This window comes from Anguilla anguilla, chromosome 10 (genome assembly GCF_013347855.1).
Source record: "Anguilla anguilla isolate fAngAng1 chromosome 10, fAngAng1.pri, whole genome shotgun sequence".
In the NCBI taxonomy this organism is placed as follows: domain Eukaryota; kingdom Metazoa; phylum Chordata; class Actinopteri; order Anguilliformes; family Anguillidae; genus Anguilla; species Anguilla anguilla.
Window position 1 is genome coordinate 26,682,754 of NC_049210.1, and position 21,253 is coordinate 26,704,006.

The following is a 21,253-nucleotide window of genomic DNA, read 5'->3' on the forward strand; positions in this document are numbered from 1 at the left end:
TGGTTGCTAGGGGGTTGCTATGGAGTTCTAGGCGGTTGCTAGGTCTTTACTGAGTCCAATGACGCGACCCATAGTTCTCTATGACAAACGGTTCAAAAGTTATGAAATATCAAACATCGGCCAATCAGGAAGGGGGGCGAGGCTGATCTCCACCAATGGACAAAGGACTCTCTACCATGTCCAATGAGGCATTGCACAATTTGTGGGCAATTTTTCCCCATAGAGATGAATGGCCGAATTTTCAAATCTAGAGAGAGACCAGAGTACTGCTGCCAGAAGACAGGGCATTGTGACATCACAAGGGTGAGAAGACAGAGCATTGTGACATCACAAAGGTGAACATTCCGCCATTCATTCTCTATGGGAAAAATTGCCCACAAAAATTCAAATTTTTCAAAAACCGTGCAACCAATCTTTCCACAAAGTAATAGCACACCATTCCCGATCAAGCCGCTCGATTTGACATATTGCACGTGTATGTGGTGCGAAAACTCTGGGAGGAGTAGCGGTCCAAAAAAACGGGCGGAATAAATAATAAAGAATAATAATAATAATAATATGTGCAATAATAATAGTGTAGTTGCCCTAATGCAACCACACTAACTAGACAATTCCTGCAGAAATTGTGATGTGTGGTTGCCGCCAACGCAAAGTCAACTTTGTGCTGAACGGAGCGAACAGTTTCTGTAGCATGAGCAGAGACATAGTATGGTATACATGATATAACATCACGGCAACGAGTTCATTTGCAACACACGTATTCAGAGCTAAATTAACCCTTCATCAATACTTGAGATCAGCGATTTACTCACGGTATGCTGTGACGAGTGACGGCGAATCATAAAGCTAGCTGGCCACTTCAGAGGGTCTTGGAAAAACGTTATATCTGCACTGCACAACCGCTCCATTTTAAAAAGCAAGACAGGGCTAGGGAGATTAATGTGATTGATTTATGGTTTTACGTTAAGTTCAGCTCATTTTTACCATTCAAATAAAAACATTTAACTGTGCTGCAATTCAGAGTTTAATCTGTTACCTTAGATACGAACTCATAGACACAGGATAGCCTACACACGTGCTGTTGACGGCGTTGTTCCAGTTTTCAGTACAGTCTGGCTTGTTTGAGAATTCGTTTATTCAGTAGCTGAGAGCATAAGCTTTCTAACCAGGTATAACAGCACGTCTATTTTTGTTTTTTTAATATCGTTTTTTTAGGTCAACCGAAAGCTATGTCATCATGTCATAGAACGTATTCGCTCTTTGTTAGCACTAGCATGCAAATACGCAAAGTCTGGCTTGTTTGAAAATTCGTTTATTCAGTAGCTGAGAGCATAAGCTTTCTAACCAGGTATAACAGCACGTCTATTTTTGTTTTTTTAATATCGTTTTTTTAGGTCAACCGAAAGCTATGTCATCATGTCATAGAACGTATTCGCTCTTTGTTAGCACTAGCATGCAAATACGCAAAGTCTGGCTTGTTTGAAAATTCGTTTATTCAGTAGCTGAGAGCATAAGCTTTCTAACCAGGTATAACAGCACGTCTGTTTTTGGTTTTTTAATATCGTTTTTTTAGGTCAACCGAAAGTGCTCTCATTATCGCATTAAAGCCATGACTGTTTGTTAGCACTAGCATTCTAAGACGCTGCATGTGACGAAACGTCGTCAACGAATTTGCGTAATATCTCGTGAAATACTATTATTATTGAGGACTTCTGGGTATGCCTAAGCCATATGTTTGTTGATATACCTAGCTGACAGCGTTTTCATTTGTAATTTTAAATTTGGAAAACCGTTTTTATCGTGGTCACTTCCGCATTGCCCTATATGCTTTCTGATTGCTGCTGAGGACGAACAGTGGCCCGCATCACGTGTGCAAAGCCGACCAATGCTGTAACTTCACCGTTCGCATATGAACGACGTCACCTTCTCCATTCATCTCTATGGGGAAAAATTGGGCATAAAAATTAATATTTCTCAAAAACCGTGCAGCGAAACTTTCCACAAAGTAATAGCACACGATTCCCAAAGAAGCCGGTCATTTTGACATATGGCACGTGTATGTGGTGTGAAAACTCTGGGAGGAGTAGCGGTCCAAAAAATGGGTGGAATAATAATAATAATAAATATGTGCGATAATAATAGTGTAGTTGCCCTAAGGCAACCACACTAACTAGACAATTCCTGCAGAAATTGTGAAGTGTGGTTGCCGCCAACGCAAAGTCGACTTTGTGCTGAACGGAGCGAACAGTTTCTGTAGCATAAGCAGAGACAGAGTATGGTATATATGCTATAATATCACGGCAAGAGTCTATATGCAACACACATATTCAGAGCTAAATTAACCCTTCATCAATACTTGAGATCAGCGATTTACTCACGGTATGCTGTGACCAGTGACGGCGAATCATAAAGGTAGCTGGCCAGTTCAGAGGGTCTTGGGAAAATCTTATATCTACACTGCGCGACCGCACCATTTTAAAAAGCAAGACAGGGCTAGGGAGATTAATTTTATTGATTATTACATGTTAGCCGAGCCGAATTTCCAAGAACGAAAACGAGGCGAGAAATGTGTGTAAAAATAGTTGCATTTCATTTTAAATACAGCTTCTGTGAATAAGTATCGGCTGGTAGCCAGTGGTAGTCAGCTAGCTTCTGTAGCAGCAAGGGGTGAATCAACAACATGCAAGTGGAGTGGTGTACTTTAGCAAAAGCGTTGGGGTGAGAAAGCATTGCTTTCCCTGCTACAACAGGCTGAATGGTCTCATTAGAGCTGCATTAAGCAAAGTTGCCAGTGCGCTGGGATATTAAATGGTGTTACAAAATTAAATTCTATTCATTTTAAATACAGCTTCTGTGAATAAGTATCGGCTGGTAGCCAGTAGTACTAGCTTCTGTTGTAACGAGGTGTACATCAACAGACAAGCGGAGAAGTGTACTGTAGCGTTGGGGTGAGAAAATGTTGCTGTCACTGTTACAAAGAATGCATCTATAATGAGACAAACCTTCCGAATACGATGGGATATAGAACGGCATTACAGAAGTTAAATGTCACATATTATACATAGTTAGAAAGCTTATTCTATCACCTGTTGGATCGATGAAGTGTAGACAAAGGCAGTTTGTACTACAAACTTACAGAGCACTCAATGCAGTATGTGTGGTATTACAAGCTTACGTCTTTTTCTGGAGTAAGACCGGACCTGAAGCTGCTGCACACGTTTTGTTGACGGCATTGTTGCACTTTTTAGTAAAGTCTGGCTTGTTCGAAAATTCGTTTATTCAGTAGCTGAGAGCATAAGCTTTCTAACCAGGTATAACAGCACGTCTATTTTTGTTTTTTTAATATCGTTTTTTTAGGTCAACCGAAAGCTATGTCATCATGTCATAGAACGTATTCGCTCTTTGTTAGCACTAGCATGCAAATACGCAAAGTCTGGCTTGTTTGAAAATTCGTTTATTCAGTAGCTGAGAGCATAAGCTTTCTAACCAGGTATAACAGCACGTATATTGTTGGTTTTTTAATATCGTTTTTTTTAGGTCAACCGAAAGTGCTCTCATTATCGCATTAAAGCCATTCACTGTTTGTTAGCACTAGCATTCTAAGACGCTGCATGTGACGAAACGTCGTCAACGAAGTAGCGTAATGTCTCGTGAAATACTATTATTATTGAGGACTTCTGGTTATGCCTAAGCCATATGTTTGTTGATATACCTAGCTGACAGCGTTTTCATTTGTAATTTTTCATTTTGAATATCGTTCTTTCACTTCCGCAATCAGCTATTTCCTATCCTGCCTGCTGAGACCGTAGAGCTGACCGCATCACGTGTGCAAAGCCGACCAATGCTGTAACTTCACCGTTCGCATATGAATGACGTCACCTTCTCCATTCATTTCTATGGGGAAAAATTGGGCATAAAAATTAATATTTCTCAAAAACCGTGCAGCGAAACTTTCCACAAAGTAATAGCACACGATTCCCAAAGAAGCCGGTCATTTTGACATATGGCACGTGTATGTGGTGTGAAAACTCTGGGAGGAGTAGCGGTCCAAAAAATGGGTGGAAAGAATAAAATATATGAATAATAATAATAATATGTGCGATAATAATAGTGTAGTTGCCCTAAGGCAACCACACTAATAATAATAATATGTGCAATAATAATAGTGTAGTTGCCCTAAGGCAACCACACTAATAAATTAACTAGACAATTCCTGCAGAAATTGTGAAGTGTGGTTGCCGCCAACGCAAAGTCGACTTTGTGCTGAACGGAGTGAACAGTGGTAGGTAGTTGCTATGATGTCTGAGGCAGTTGCTAGGGTGTTGCTAGGTGGTTGCTATGGAGTTATAGCCGGTTGCTAGGGTGTTGCTAGGCATTTGCTATGGAGTTATAGGCAGTTGCTAGGGTGTTGCTAAGGTATTCTAGGTGGCTGCTAGGATGTTGCTAGGTGGTTGCTATGGAGTTATAGGTGGTTGCTAGGGTGTTGCTAGGGTGTTGCTAGGTGGTTGCTAGCATGTTGCTAGGTTGTTTCTATAGTGTTGCTAGGCAGTTGTTATGGTGTTACAGGTGGTTGCTAGGGTGTTGCTAGGTGGTTGCTATGGTGTTCCAGGTGGTTGCTAGGGTGTTGCTAGGTGGTTGCTATGGAGTTCTAGGTGGTTGCTATAGTGTTGCTAGGTGGTTGCTTTGGAGTTATAGCTGGTTGCTAGGGTGTTGCTAGGCATTTGCTATGGTGTTCCAGGTTGTTGCTAGTGTCTTGTTGGGTGGTTGCTATGGAGTTCCAGGTGGTTGCTTGGGGGTTGCTAGGTTATTCTAGGTGGTTGCTATGAAGTTATAGGCGGTTGCTAGGGTGTTGCTAGGCAGTTGTTATGGTGTTCCAAGTGGTTGCTAGGGTGTTGCTAGGCAGTTGTTATGGTGTTCCAAGTGGTTGCTAGGGTGTTGCTAGGTGGTTGCTATGGAGTTCTAGGCAGTTGCTATGGTGTTGCTAGGTGGTTGCTAGGGTGATGCTAGGTGGTTGCTATGGAGTTTTAGGCGGTTGCTATGGTGTTGTTAGGTGGTTGCTAAAGAGTTCTAGGCCATTGCTAGGGTGTTGCTAGGTGGTTGCTATGGAGTTCTAGGTGGTTGCTAGGGTGTTGCTAGGTGGTTGCTTTGGAGTTCTAGGTGGTTGCTAGGGTGTTGCTAGGTGGTTGCTATGGTGTTCCAAGTGGTTGCTAGGGTGTTGCTAGGCAGTTATGGTGTTCCAAGTGGTTGCTAGGGTGTTCCTAGGTGGTTGCTATGGTGTTCCAGGTGGTTGCTAGGGTGTTGCTAGGTGGTTGCTATGGAGTTCTAGGCGGTTGCTATGGTGTTGCTAGGTGGTTGCTAGGGTGTTGCTAGGGAGTTCTAGGCCGTTGCTATGGTATTGCTAGGTGGTTGCTATGGAGTTCTAGGTGGTTGCTAGGGTGTTGCTAGGTGGTTGCTATGGAGTTCTAGGCGGTTGCTATGGTGTTGCTAGGTGGTTGCTATGGAGTTCTAGGTGGTTGCTATGGAGTTCTAGGCGGTTGCTATGGTGTTGCTAGGTGGTTGCTATGGAGTTCTAGGCAGTTGCTAGGGTGTTGCTAGGTGGTTGCTATGGAGTTCCAGGTGGTTGCTAGGGTGTTGCTAGGTGGTTGCTCTGGAGTTCCAGGTGGTTGCTAGGGTGTTGCTAGGTGGTTGCTATGGAGTTCTAGGTGGTTGCTATGGAGTTCTAGGCAGTTGCTAGGGTGTTGCTAGGTGGTTGCTAGGGTGTTGCTAGGTGGTTGCTATGGAGTTCTAGGTGGTTGCTATAGTGTTGCTAGGTGGTTGCTTTGGAGTTATAGCTGGTTGCTAGGGTGTTGCTAGGCATTTGCTATGGTGTTCCAGGTTGTTGCTAGTGTGTTGTTGGGTGGTTGCTATGGAGTTCCAGGTGGTTGCTTGGGGGTTGCTAGGGTATTCTAGGTGGTTGCTATGAAGTTATAGACGGTTGCTAGGGTGTTGCTAGGCAGTTGTTATGGTGTTCCAAGTGGTTGCTCTGGTGTTGCTAGACAGTTGTTATGGTGTTCCAAGTGGTTGCTAGGGTGTTGCTAGGTGGTTGCTATGGAGTTCTAGGCAGTTGCTATGGTGTTGCTACGTGGTTGCTAGGGTGTTGCTAGGTGGTTGCTATGGAGTTTTAGGCGGTTGCTATGGTGTTGCTAGGTGGTTGCTAAGGAGTTTTAGGCTGTTGCTAGGGTGTTGCTAGGTGGTTGCTATGGAGTTCTAGGTGGTTGCTAGGGTGTTGCTAGGTGGTTGCTTTGGAGTTCTAGGTGGTTGCTAGGGTGTTGCTAGGTGGTTGCTATGGTGTTCCAAGTGGTTGCTAGGGCGTTGCTAGGCAGTTATGGTGTTCCAAGTGGTTGCTAGGGTGTTGCTAGGTGGTTGCTATGGTGTTCCAGGTGGTTGCTAGGGTGTTGCTAGGTGGTTGCTATGGAGTTCTAGGCCGTTGCTATGGTGTTGCTAGGTGGTTGCTAGGGTGTTGCTAGGTGGTTGCTATGGAGTTCTAGGCCGTTGCTATGGTGTTGCTAGGTGGTTGCTATGGAGTTCTAGGTGGTTGCTAGGGTGTTGCTAGGTGGTTGCTATGGAGTTCTAGGCGGTTGCTATGGTGTTGCTAGGTGGTTGCTATGGAGTTCTAGGTGATTGCTATGGAGTTCTAGGCAGTTGCTATGGTGTTGCTAGGTGGTTGCTATGGAGTTCTAGGCCATTGCTAGGGTGTTGCTAGGTGGTTACTATGGAGTTCTAGGCAGTTGCTATGGTGTTGCTAGGTGGTTGCTATGGAGTTCTAGGCCATTGCTAGGGTGTTGCTAGGTGGTTGCTATGGAGTTCTAGGCGGTTGCTATGGTGTTGCTAGGTGGTTGCTATGGAGTTCTAGGCGGTTGCTAGGGTGTTGCTAGGTGGTTGCTATGGAGTTCTAGGTGGTTGCTAGGGTGTTGCTAGGTCGTTGCTATGGTGTTCCATGTGGTTGCTAGGGTGTTGCTAGGTAGTTGTTATGGTGTTCCAGATTGTTGCTAGGGTGTTGCTAGGTGGTTGCTATGGTGTTCCCGGTGGTTGCTAGGGTGTTGCTAGGTGGTTGCTAGGGTATTCTAAATGGTTGCTAGGATGTTGCTAGGTGGTTGCTATGGAGTTATAGGCGGTTGCTAGGGTGTTGCTAGGCATTTGCTATGGTGTTCCAGGTGGTTGCTATGGAATTCTAGATGGTTGCAAGGGTTTTCTAGCTGGTTGTTATCGGTTGCTAGGTCGTTGCTATGGAGTTAGAGCCGGTTGCTAGGATGTTGCTAGGGGGTTGCTATGGAGTTCTAGGCGGTTGCTAGGTCTTTACTGAGTCCAATGACGCGACCCATAGTTCTCTATGACAAACGGTTCAAAAGTTATGAAATATCAAACATCGGCCAATCAGGAAGGGGGGCGAGGCTGATCTACACCAATGGATAGAGTAATCTCTACCATGTCCAATGAGGCATTGCACAATTTGTGGGCAATTTTTCCCCATAGAGATGAATGGCAGAATGTTCAAATCTAGAGAGAAACCAGAGTACTACTGCTAGAAGACAGAGCATTGTGACATCACAAGGGTGAGAAGACAGAGCATTGTGACATCACAAGAGTGAACATTCCGCCATTCATTCCCTATGGGGAAAAATTGCCCACAAAAATTCAAATTTTTCAAAAACCGTGCAACCAATCTTTCCACAAAGTAATAGCACACCATTCCCGATCAAGCCGCTCGATTTGACATATTGCACGTGTATGTGGTGCGAAAACTCTGGGAGGAGTAGCGGTCCAAAAAACAGGCGGAAAGAATAATAATAATATGTGCAATAATAATAGTGTAGTTGCCCTAAGGCAACCACACTAACTAGACAATTCCTGCAGAAATTGTGAAGTGTGGTTGCCGCCAACGCAGTCAACTTTGTGCTCAACGGAGTGAACAGTTTCTGTAGTATAAGCAGATACAGAGTATGCTATACATGCTATAACATCACGGCAACGAGTTCATTTGCAACACACATATTCAGAGCTAAATTAACCCTTCATCAATACTTGAGATCAGCGATTTACTCACGGTATGCTGTGACGAGTGACGGCGAATCATAAAGCTAGCTGGCCACTTCAGAGGGTCTTGGAAAAACGTTATATCTGCACTGCACAACCGCTCCATTTTAAAAAGCAAGACAGGGCTAGGGAGATTAATGTGATTGATTTATGGTTTTACGTTAAGTTCAGCTCATTTTTACCATTCAAATAAAAACATTTAACTGTGCTGCAATTCAGAGTTTAATCTGTTACCTTAGATACCAACTCATAGACACAGGATAGCCTACTACGTGTTAGCCGACCCAAATTTCTGGAGTTAGACCGGACCTGAAGCTGCTGCACACGTGCTGTTGACGGCGTTGTTCCAGTTTTCAGTACAGTCTGGCTTGTTTGAAAATTCGTTTATTCAGTAGCTGAGAGCATAAGCTTTCTAACCAGGTATAACAGCACGTATATTGTTGGTTTTTTTATATCGTTTTTTTAGGTCAACCGAAAGTGCTCTCATTATCGCATTAAAGCCGTTCACTGTTTGTTAGCACTAGCATTCTAAGACGCTGCATGTGACGAAACGTCGTCAACGAATTAGCGTAATGTCTCGTGAAATACTATTATTATTGAGGACTTCTGGTTATGCCTAAGCCATATGTTTGTTGATATACCTAGCTGACAGCGTTTTCATTTGTAATTTTTCATTTTGAATATCGTTCTTTCACTTCCACAATCAGCTATTTCCTATCCTGCCTGCTGAGACCGTAGAGCTGACCGCATCACGTGTGCAAAGCCGACCAATGCTGTAACTTCACTGTTCGCATATGAATGACGTCACCTTCTCCATTCATCTCTATGGGGAAAAATTGGGCATAAAAATTAATATTTCTCAAAAACCGTGCAGCGAAACTTTCCACAAAGTAATAGCACACGATTCCCAAAGAAGCCGGTCATTTTGACATATGGCACGTGTATGTGGTGTGAAAACTCTGGGAGGAGTAGCGGTCCAAAAAATGGGTGGAATAATAATAAATAAAGAATATGTGCGATAATAGTACTGTGGTTGCCTTAAAGCAACCACACTAATAATATGTGGGATAACAATAGTGTGTTTGCCTAAGGCAACCACACTAATAATAATATGTGAGATAATAATAGTGTGCTTGCCGAAGGCAACCATACTAATAATAAGAATATGTGCGATAATAGTAGTGTGGTTGCCTTAAAGCAACCACACTAATAATATGTGGGATAACAATAGTGTGTTTGCCTAAGGCAACCACACTAATAATAATATGTGAGATAATAGTGTGCTTGCCTAAGGCAACCACACTAATAAATATGTGCAATAATAATAGTGTGTTTGTCAAAGGCAACCACACTAATAATAATATGTGCAATAATAATAGTGTGTTTGCCTAAGGCAACAACACTAAAAATATGTGCAATAATAGTGTGATTGCCTAAGGCAACCACACTAATAATAATATGTGAGATAATAGTAGTGTGATTGCCTAAGGCAACCACACTAATAATATGTGAGAATAATAGTGTGCTTGCCGAAGGCAACCATACTAATAAATAAATATGTGCAATAATAATAGTGTGTTTGTCAAAAGCAACCACACTAATAATAATATGAGATAATAGTAGTGTGATTACCTAAGGCAACCACACTAAAAATAAAAATAATATGTGCAATAATAGTCGTGTGATTGCCAAAGGCAACCACACTAAATATGTGAGATAACAGTAGTGTGATTGCCAAGGGCAACCACACTAAAAATACTGTATGAAACTTTGCACAGTATTACAGGGTACCTCCCTTTGGCCACTGCATGTTTTTACCACTGACTGGCTGCTTGTTAAGTGGCATAATATTGGCTGTGTGTGCTCAGGCCCTGTATATTGCTGCTTACAGCTATATCATTTTTGATAATTTGTCTAACATTTTAATACATGTTTAGCATTTAGTAGCCTTCTGTTCCTTTGTCTGTTTGGTTTTCTTTCAGAAGGGTATATTGTTAAAAAGGGATAATTAATAGTAGATTAATAGTTGCAGCTGCCAGATCATATACTTGACAAAATCTTATTTGCTTGACAATGCTAACAGTATCCTATTAATATTGGTAATAACGTCCACAGGATAGTGTAATTATTTGAAGGTCAGAAGTGTAATATTCCTTTCTTTTGAAATACATAAATAACATAAATTGCACATTTGTTAAGATGAATTCGGCAAATATTGGTTAATCAAAAGCATGTAATGCTTTACCACATCTGCCTCACCTCAACCTCACCTGACATGTCAGCAGTTGCTCCTAACGGGAAGTGGGTGGGGGCAACAAATACTTCGAAGAACCTTCTGTTGTATAGTCATATTTTTCAGTACAAGGAGACACAGCACTTTTCATGCAATTCACTGAAGAGAATAACACTACCATGTTATGTATTCAAACTTCTGTAGCGGTTAGGCAGTATGTTCAAAATAAAATTCTGTTATCTTGTCTGTTAATCTTATATTTTTATTAATATTTGTTATTTTTATTTGTAGTCTGAGTAAAGTTGGGTATTGGGTCAAGAATTCTACAGATACATGTCTGACTAATTGTATATTGGGTTCTGTATATTACTCAATTAAGACAAAAGGCAGATAAAAGAAAAATTAGCAATGAGTCAGGGGATGGATAAGCAATGGTCTCTGGGGATACACAAAACTTGGGGATACACAAATATGTAGAATGTAGAATATCTCATAACCAAAAAATTAGGTATAGACAGATTTCAGTGCTGTCAAAGTTCTCCAAAATTAAAATGGACAGGTCTTAGGTCTCTGACTGATAGCTCCAGATGGCAATCTCCCCATCATCACTACAGGAGGCCAATAATCCCGCCTCCTTAGGATGCCAAGCAACACAATTCACATCTTGATTGTGAGCCTTGGGTATGTGGACAGACAAGGAGAAAATGGTCTGATGGCAGTCAGAGTTGGAATCTTCCTTAAATACACGCACGCCATCATCAGCACAAGCAGTTGCCAGGAGACCTGTTTGCTGACACCTGGAGAGGGAGAGTTCAGAACACAAATAAAAAAATGAATACAAATTTTCATAGTATATGGGACAAAAGTTTTGAGTAGTAAAGGTATCTAACTCCAGGGGCCTGTTTCATGAAAAAGGCTCACCTAAAACAAGCTTTTCTCAAGTTGTCTTGATTTATTTAACCCAGTAATTGAGTCCAATTCTGGCTCAAGCGTTCTTGTTAGCCTAAGTAATGTCTGACTGATTAAGATAACTTGCATTTTTGCTTCACTACGAAAAGCAAGATCATGGCAGGTTTATTTCTTCAACTGCAGCAGCAAGCAGCAAACTGACTGGGAGAGATGTAATATCTTACAGGAGTTACAGCATAATTTTAACAGAGAAATAAAGCAGCTGGGACTAGAATGGAGACAAATGAATAAATGATGCATAACTACTGAAAAATCTCTGTTTCAGCCGTTTTTATATATTTCTTATATATATATATTTCTTATATAGTCATACATGTACTTCATCATGTGGCCCTTCTCAGCCATAGGAAGCTTCAAAGCGCTCAGCCAGCATTGCATGGAGAAAAGACAGCAGGAACTAGGGGGTTACTATCTGAGGGTGAATCTGTGTGTCTGTGTGTGTGAGTGTACGAGTGGGTGTCCACGCCACTGCCCCCTCCTCTATTTCACCAGTTAAAATATGCAGCTTTCTTTTCATTTTGGAAGGAGGTAGTTTTGTAACAGTTGGAAGTGGGTATCTGAGTCCTGCATCTTGGTCGGCCATTCTACATTAAGTTTCATCTCTGGTTCTTTGGGACTATTCTGCTGTCTTTTGTTTTCTGCATTTTTGATTACTTTGGGACAAAATCTGTGGTTTGGAATCTTCTCTCATTCATTTCATGTGTGACTATCCATGTCTGTAACCTTTGTTAATTGTTTTAAGGTAGCTATACCTTGTCTAGATTAGACGTGAATATAAGTTGTCACTTAATAAATCTCTTAATTTTCACCTGGTTGTGAGTTGTACATTTTGATAAAGATTGATCCAAACAGTTTGCTCTGCCTATCAATGAATTTGGTGATTTAACTGATAATTCATATACAGTATTTGATAATAATTACCAAATTAAATCAAATAAATATATTTTACATGTTGGGTAAGTGAGGTAATGCACTTTTGCTCGGTATTCAGAGTGCCAAACGTCAAACAAGGTTGTTAACAGTTAAAACTGCTGGGTTTGGAAAATTTAACTAAATTAAATATTTCAATTAATCCTGACCTTGCTGGCAATATATATATATATATATATATATATATATATTTAGTTTAGGCCATTATAGTGTCATTTTTTCATATACTGTACATAGTGATCATACTTCAGGCTTTACCATCTTAAGCACTCCATTCCTGTTTTATTACTTTCCATTTTAAAGTTTTCCCTGAAGAACAGAATGAATATGCCAAAAGGAAAATGTGTCAATTACATTTAGTATGATTCAACCAGTAGAGGGCATCCATGACTACAATAGAAATGTAATCATTCGCTGCAGTTTCGATTGTCCGAGCAACCAAAGGCAACGTGTCAAGTTTGCTCAGTTTGATCTCAGAATTGAACCAACGAATAATACCAGTCCAGCTTAAACAGCCAAACAATTCTGACACGACAGCAAGCCATTTAAGTAATAAACGCTGCAAACATTGCAGTCACAATGTGTGGCTCCAAAAAAGTATGCATGCTCATTCAACATACCCTGTATATAAAAAGGCTGATAATACTAAATAATAAACACAGTAACATTTTATCAAAAAGCTACCAACAGAATTTGATAATACATTGTAATCTTAAAGATGCCAAAGTTTTAGAATGTCTGTGGAACTACTTGACTTATCTCCTCTCTCCACAGCAGCCTGCATCCTAGCAAACAAAGACTGGGACAAACATATTAGGTTGATTGCATCATGCCTTCAAACTGGAAATTAGTGAATGATTTTCCTGAGGCTTTCAGTTTTTCTTGGATGTAGATCAAGATCAAGACCAAACTGCCTTAGTTCCGATTGCACTGTGCTCTCCAAGTCATTGATATAGTCCCATGCTAATCCCGATTGCAGCCTGCTTTAAATGCTACCTGGAAGATACTAGATTTGCGTGCTGAGATGTCCCTTTTGAGACCGAGTGGTCAGATATTGTCTTGGACAATCTGTTTGTGAAATATACACTAATTTGTGATGCCTAGGTACCTTCCAAAATATCTGTGCGTAATACCACACGTCGTTTACGGCGTTGTTGCCCTTTTTAGTACAGTCTGGCTTGATTGACAATCATTTATTCAGTAGGCGAGAGTATAAGCTTTCTAACAATGTATAAAATGTCTAATTTTGCTTTTGGAATAGCGTTTTATAGGTCAGTGTAACCGAAAACTTTCTTATCATCGCATTCACTTGCGCATTCACTCAGTGTGTGGTAGCAGACGCTGCACCTAACGAAACTTCATTAAAGATTTTTCGTAATTTCTTGGAAAATACTATTATTATTGAGGAATTCTGAACATAGCTAAGCCATATATTTGCTGATAGACCTATCTGACATCATTTTCTGGAGCAAAACAGAAGCGGATTGAACTGTATCGTTGATTTACTGTCTCTGTCTCCATCTACAGAATACATATAAAATTTCATCATTGCTATGTAAGTATTACTGCTCAAAATATTTTGGTTATACACGTTATTTTTGAAATTGAGTGTCTTTAAATAGGTTAGTGGTATTATATAATGTGGATATTTCACACTGTAATGTAAGCGTTAGTTATTAGTGCAATAGTTTTTGTGATGCATGCAACAGTGATGGTCAGTGGAGGATACGCTAAAAAAAAAAAAAAACAGACCAAAATGCACAGAATCCTCATCCATGATGTCAGCCAACGATCCACTGCGTCCCTTGCTGTCATCACTAGTTTTTCTCAGATACTTCCTAGTCCTGGTTTTAGCAGCCAGACAGATGGAAACAGAAACGGTAACCATTCCCATGAGTCCTGAGCAGCGGGGAACGGCACGGAACAGCCCTGGTAACGGTTTGGCCCTACGGTGGAAAAGCGCCTAAAGTTACCAACATTTTTATTCGACCAAATAGTTTACTGCAATAACACACATAACCACAACACCAGATTTGCCGGTAAAGGTCATATTGTGGTACCCAGCCCAAGGACTAGCTCACTGAATAAAAACTCATTAACAGAGCCATAACAAACTGGAATAATTTACCCCTTAATATCCGCCTAATAAAAAATAAATCATCCTTTAAAAAGAATATGCAGATGCATCTATGCAGATGACAGACTGAATAGTAGGAGGTATAACTCTGTGCTAGTTCTCAATATTCGTGTTCCGCTTCATAAGAGTTGTATAATTCTCATCCTTTTAAACATCATCTGTATATTGATCTTTCATTAGTATTCTAACCTAAATGTATGTTCAGTGTTGACTGGCTTTGAATTTTATATGAATGTAATTATTTATTTTATATCAATGTAATCTTGCATTTTATATTAATGTACACTGATGCTATTTAATGTATATTAATGTGATTTAATGTTTATCATGTAATGTGTTATGTACAGTATGTCAGGTGTGCACCCCAGGAAGTGTAGCTGATTGCCACGGCATCAGCTAATGGGGATCCTTTAAATAAACAAATAAACTTTGAACTCAATAAAATCTTCGAAACTGATAAGAGTTGAATTTATATTTTTGTTCAGTGTATTAACTATAGCAATTGTGTGGGTAGAGCTGTCTTTTGACCAAATAAAATGATCAATTTCATATGTTATTCTAATGCCAACAGAGGCAAATTTTTAGTAATCACAGCAATTATGTTACTTACTGAGTTAGGACTCAGAGTATGAAGTTATGAATGCAACATTTAGGATGAAAGGAAACATTTTGTAACAGTTAATTAATTAAATAAAGTTTAGCAAGCATATTTATTTTTAGGTTTTAATGCATTGTATTGTTTATATAGGGTCAGTGTTGTAATTATTACAATCACAGACTTATAGGAATTTAAAAAATTAGGCCACATCAAATATTGAAACTTTTCGTTACTTTGCTTTTGCTGTATCTACACCTTTAAATCTCTCTGAACTAGTGTTGCACGGTTATACCGAAAAGAAAAAAAAACAGTATTAGAATTTTCCAACGTTCGGTACTTTTCGGTCAAATGTAAAAGCCAGGGAAATGTGTCTCCCGCATTACTGATTGAGAAAGTACAGTTTCAGGACCGCAGTCCTAGCACCGCATTTCTAGGACCCTACTAGTTTTTTGTGACATCAATAATAATAGTATTTTCCAAGAAATTGTGAAAAATCATTGACGTTTCGTTAGGTGCAGCGTCCTTTACTGCTACAGAGTATGCGTAAGTGAATGCGATGATGAGAAAAAATTTGGTTACGCTGACCTATAAAACACTATTCTATAGAGTGAATTTAGTGCCAATATTATTTACACGTGTTTCACAACTCACGCGTGTTTTGTGCACCGCAAGACACAATTCAAACGTGTTTTACGTATTGAAAAACTACAAATCCTGTTTTACAAATCTCAAACTATAAATTGCGAAATACAAATCTCAAGCTGTGGACACACAAAATGTGTTTTATGCATCACAAAACTACAAATCCTGTTTTACAAATCTCAAACTACAAATTGCAAGATACAAATTGCAAGCTGTGAACACACAAAAATACAAATTATTTTGGCACTATTTTTCTGTGTAGTAATGGAAAGAAAATCCACATGTGTATGCACCAATCAGAGTTATGGTACCTACAGCCAATCAGAGGAAGAGGAGCTCACAACCAATCAGTATGCTCACAGCAAAGAATAGCCTTTTGCGGCCCATACTTGGAGAGGACGAGAGCTGATGAAGCATGGCGGATGCTCAGGGGAATAGCTAATATCTAATTAAAATGTATTCATGCCAAATATAATGATCAAACTTAAACATATTTGATTAGTCGCTTGCATAAAGACAACTTTTTAATGGGTAATTGTTGGTAGAGAATTGTCAGCTCGTCTAGGACCAACTTTATGCTAGTTAACGTTAACTATGATTTGATATGAAAGGCAGACAACAACAAGCTTAACATTAACGTTAACATTACGGCTTATAATCCCTCTATCTCTCCCTCAGTGTTAACTATTTTCCCAGTTTTTTTTAAATTATATTATTGGATTGTCTCTTTTATGCACTTCCACATAGCATCCTTAAAGCACTCTGTAACCTTGTTTTTAAAACTGCTATATAAGTAGCATATATAAGCTTATTGTTGTATATACATTTAGCTAAAGTAGTTATCGACTTAGTCGGCTTTTAATTGCTTGTAGCTAAAAATAACATGGAGCATGGATATGATTAAACATTAGCGTCTACTTATTTGAAGTTTCTTGTCTATAGCACTATGAATCCAAATTGCATTTGTTTGCAAATATAGTTTAATATTGTCATGATGATCAATTTTAAACATCTTTGATTAGCTATTTCTGTGGATGGGCAATGTATTCTTACTCTGAACACTAGAGATAACTACCCATTACAATTTTTTTCAACATGCTCTAAACAGAATTCCCAGGTGAGAGAAGCAGTCAGAGGACTGGTCTCTGTTATTGCCCGCACACTGGAGGAGACTCAGAGACCACCTCCTGCAGCAGGGCCAATTATGCCCAGGGAAGCTCTACCAACTGTCCAGGATAGTGTACGCAGGCAGGAAGCTGGTGGCAGTAGATCAGTGCAGGAAGAGATGTCAAGGTTAGGTTAGATACTTTTTAAAATTGGGCAAAACTCATAACTTGTTTCCTAATGACTGCAGAAATAAGTTAAAGTTTTACTGCTGAAGTCACCTTTCCCTAAGTCATTCAGAGGGATGTTCAGGAAAGATAGACCAGTACGTGAAAAAAAGAAAGGGAAAAAAGTAGTATACAATAGAAGATGGAATTTATTAAACTATATTTGCAAACAAATGCAAAATCACTGGTGATTTTTGACAAGGCTTATTTTCACATAACTGTCTGGCAGACCTGCTGTTAACCGAGCAAGTCATCACCGTAGGTTTTCGCCACAGTCAGTTAATGAGCCATGTTACTCCACCGCCATTTGTGGTGTTCACTCACTGGGTGATTGATCGTTCGCAAGTCACTTTTAAACAAATAAAAATTAATACTGTCAGCGGTGATTAACAAATCTATCAAGTATTTTAATAACTGATCTGCAGGCGTGTAAATATGACAACGCAATTTGTCGAGCAAGTTTTCCACCTGGTGCATGAAGACAAAAATAATGTACATTAAATTTCTAATTATTTGTTTTTTTCTTGTGGATCATCAAAACCAATGGAGAAAAGCCAACATACGCAAGGAGCCCCCAGGACCGATTCTGAAAACCACTGGCTTAAATGCTCTTGTCGGTCTCTTAAATGCTAAAAATATGTTCCTTTCTAAATGCCAGTCTTACAATGATAGTTAATTTAGTTAAATTCTGTGTGTGATTTCACCGTGTGTCGTATGTTATATCCAGCAAATTAAATCATAAACCTTAAGACAATTAATTAGATTCATGAAACTGAAAATTCAGCAATTTATCCCAAAATCTGGATTTGCTTTGTCACATCCGTGAAGCATGGCCCAGGTAGACATTTACGGAATGTACACGACTGACAAGCCGTCAAAAACGTCTGACAGACTGAATATTTGCTGGATAGGGTTAGTTAGCTAGCTTGCTAGTCAAATGGCTTGGTAGCCGAAGTTGCGAACTGTTTTAGCATACTGGACTACCCAATATAGCAAATAAGCGCTAGCTGATTACGCTTTCTGCCAACTAATTATTTGGTTAAGTAGGCTAAAGGAAATTGTAAAATGACTTGGTGGACCGTGGACGTCTCTCAACAAGACCAGGAAGTGAGCTTCAAAAACGAAGTCTGGTTTTGGCCACTTGGTATGGGCCACAAAAAGCTATTCATTGCTGCTCACTGATTGGTTGTGAGCTCCTCTTCCTCTGATTGGCTGTAGGTACCATAACTCTGATTGGTGCATACACGTGTGGATTTTTTTCCATTACTACGTGGAAAAATAGCGCCAAAATGATTCGTATTTTTGTGTGTCCACAGCTTGAGATTTGTATTTTACCATTTGTAGTTTGAGATTTGTAAAACAGGATTTGTAGTTTTGTGATGCATAAAACACGTTTTGTGTGTCCACAGCTTGAGATTTGTATTTTGCAATTTATAGTTTGAGATTTGTAAAACAGGATTTGTGCGTAAAACACGTGTAAATTGTGTTTTATGGTGCACAAAACACGTGTGAGTTGTGAAACACGTGTAAATAATACTGGCACTAAATTCACTCCATAAGATAGACAATATTGTCCATTATGTCATAGGTGGGGGTCTAAAATGAGCACCACACACGACCGTGCTTTTTGTAACAAATGCAGCAGTGAAGTCCCGTCTCTTCACCTGCACAAAATGCACCCAGGCACGAAAGCTAGCACCGTTCCTTTTCCTGTTAGGAAAATTGTGTACTCGATGTCCTGACAGGCTGGAGTTTGTGCAACCTGCACAAACACAATAATTGACCATGATGATACATGGTGAAATGCAATTGGGATGGCAGGTATGCCATCCGCCAAGTTACACCTTGGCGGGGGCATGCCCCATACCTATACAGCACCGAGAGTTTGGCACTTTTCAGGGTTCCCCACAGAAATAACCACAACAGCCACAGACACTCAGCCCTTAAAAACATTAAATTCTGTACATTCTGACCCCATTTCAACAGACAGATTTCATAAACAACTTCACATGTCCACACAATAAAGCCCCAAACTAAGGGGATTTTGCGTTTTCTCCTTCTTCTTCTTCTCTTTCTTCTTCTTCTTCTGCTTCTTCTTCTCATTCTTATTTTTCCTGCCGCCTATCCCACTAACAACATGTCTCCCCATTGGACATTTTACCGACATCAGCCAAATCCTCACCCTCACGACCCAATCAAAAACTCGCATACACATGCAAAATACCCATACCTTCTTACTCTGAAACATTTCCAGTTCAAACAGCTAATCTGCCTGTGGCCTAGTGGGTAAGGTTACAGTCCTGGGACCACGGGGTCTGAGGTTCAAGCCCAGCTAGGGACACGTTTCTTTAACCTGCTTTTACCCTCACTAATAATTTTCTACTACTTCTCAATTATTGCTTTTGCACCATATCTACCCGCCGTTCACCGAACGTATACACTGCATTATGACGTACCGTCTACACGTTCAGTTATTAACCGGCTACCAATATTGCAAAGCCATATGGATTCAACGGGAGCTCTTCTGTGCTTACTGGCCTGTGTTCTTCTTTAAAACCACGGACAGGCTTGCTAATGATATTTCACGCATTGCATAGATATGTCATGGTGCTGCACTAACGAAGTCACAGACTGGTAAACCTCCGGTTGAAGGATTGAATCCCGTCTCGCCCTCAGGCAGATAATTTCCTCCTTTACACTAACGTTTTCTTGCGCTTTTATATTTTCTTTACCAAAACTCACTCACGGCCACCCATATGCATTTCATGTCGGCAAATGCATTCATTTTATTAAAAAGTTACACCGGTTCACCACTCTGCCATTTCTACTAACTATATTTCTTCACTTGGCTACCATACAAAACCTTCTTATCAGCAAACGCCACGTTTCTACATTCATGTTACCTCGCCCTGTTCTCTATCTAGCCACATACAAACAATTACTACGTATGTACGTTCTGCAACTCCCCATTAAAACATTACATTTAAAATCATGATTCACTCATAAGTATAACTACTAGTACTGAACATAAAAAAGCACATCAGTGCAATAGATTTCACACGTTACTTAACCCTCCACTTCAATGGGTGATATTGTACACCGACTATTATATATACCGTTCCATAAGGAAACTAAGCTCGCTCATGGTCGCTTTATTTACTCCGCACTATAGTCTGTGATCATCTCAACCTTCACCTACATACCCATTCTGCTAAAAACATATTGTTTCAACTACGCAATTTCATAATTTCGTCCTAATTTCTCTCACACTGTTGTTATTTTCTCATATGCAAAGCCTGCTGGGACATATGCGTCTGCTCCTATTCTCCACTATCAAGTTTTCCGGTTCTAGCTTAGCAAAACAGCAAACAGGATTCCCACCTGCAGATAAGCCTATCAAAATGCCTTATAAACCTTACAAACACTAAAAGTGCATCTCCACCAAATAACAGACAACGGAGCAGGACAGCAGGGTACACAAGTTGCGACCTAGGCAGCTCTAATTCTACGGGCTTGCTGATTCTTTTCTCAATCAAGGCTCGTTGGATGGCCGTCAAATCCGTGAGTACATACATACACTGGCCATATTTCACCTGTTGCGTTCATGCTTACGCCACCGCACCCATTGTCACAGCCACTGTTTTACATATATAGCAAACCGAAACTGCTAAACAGTACAGGCTCATCATACTGTACACATTCACACAAGGATAGCCATAATCCACAACCGTTTCTTACAGGGTCACTTCTCATTTCTCACTCTCATAATAAAACGCTTTGCAAAAAGAAATGATATCTCATAAAAAACATGACATTGTAAAATGGTAAGATTACAAAACACAGGGCCAAGTGACTTGAAATAATTGAGGAAATATTGGGTAGCATTGCTTTGAAATACATCTTATGTCATTTCGGTGAGGCAAGATAGCCTATATTGTTTGTAGTACCGTAACTTGGCGTCATTTTGATATCAATACTTTTGAGTAACTTGGCATTTTTGTACGTTGAAAACGTGTTTATGAGATATAAAACTACTGAAAAAAGACCAACTCACTATATCACGACTCACTACCACCTACTATTGGGCTTGGCAGAGCCAGTGAGCCACTCCTTTCTGTTACGTAATATGATGCAATGTTGAGGAAAAAAAAGGCGTTTTTAGGAGTTTTGCACAAAACGGCCACTAGTTCCTCTGAATTTGTGCCCTTATGTCTTGTAAAAATTATAAAATCCTGTATTAACTTTTCAAATGGTCATTTTTAGACAAGGTTAAGTATACATTTCATAAAAAATCTGCAAGATGCTCTTTAAGGTAATTTCAGTATTGTTAGATGGTAAAT

At 40.0% G+C, this 21,253-nt stretch overlaps 1 protein-coding gene across 1 annotated transcript in view; it reads right to left on the reverse strand.

The window, feature by feature from the left end:
• Positions 1 to 10,406: 10,406 nt before the first annotated feature.
• ciao1 (cytosolic iron-sulfur assembly component 1) overlaps positions 10,407 to 21,253 on the reverse strand; it is a 64,201-nt gene continuing 53,354 nt past the window's right edge. The window contains exon 7 of the mRNA XM_035380031.1: positions 10,407 to 11,103. Within this exon, the coding sequence (XP_035235922.1) occupies positions 10,869 to 11,103 (235 nt within the window). The 3' untranslated portion in view covers positions 10,407 to 10,868. The remainder of the gene's footprint in view (positions 11,104 to 21,253) is intronic.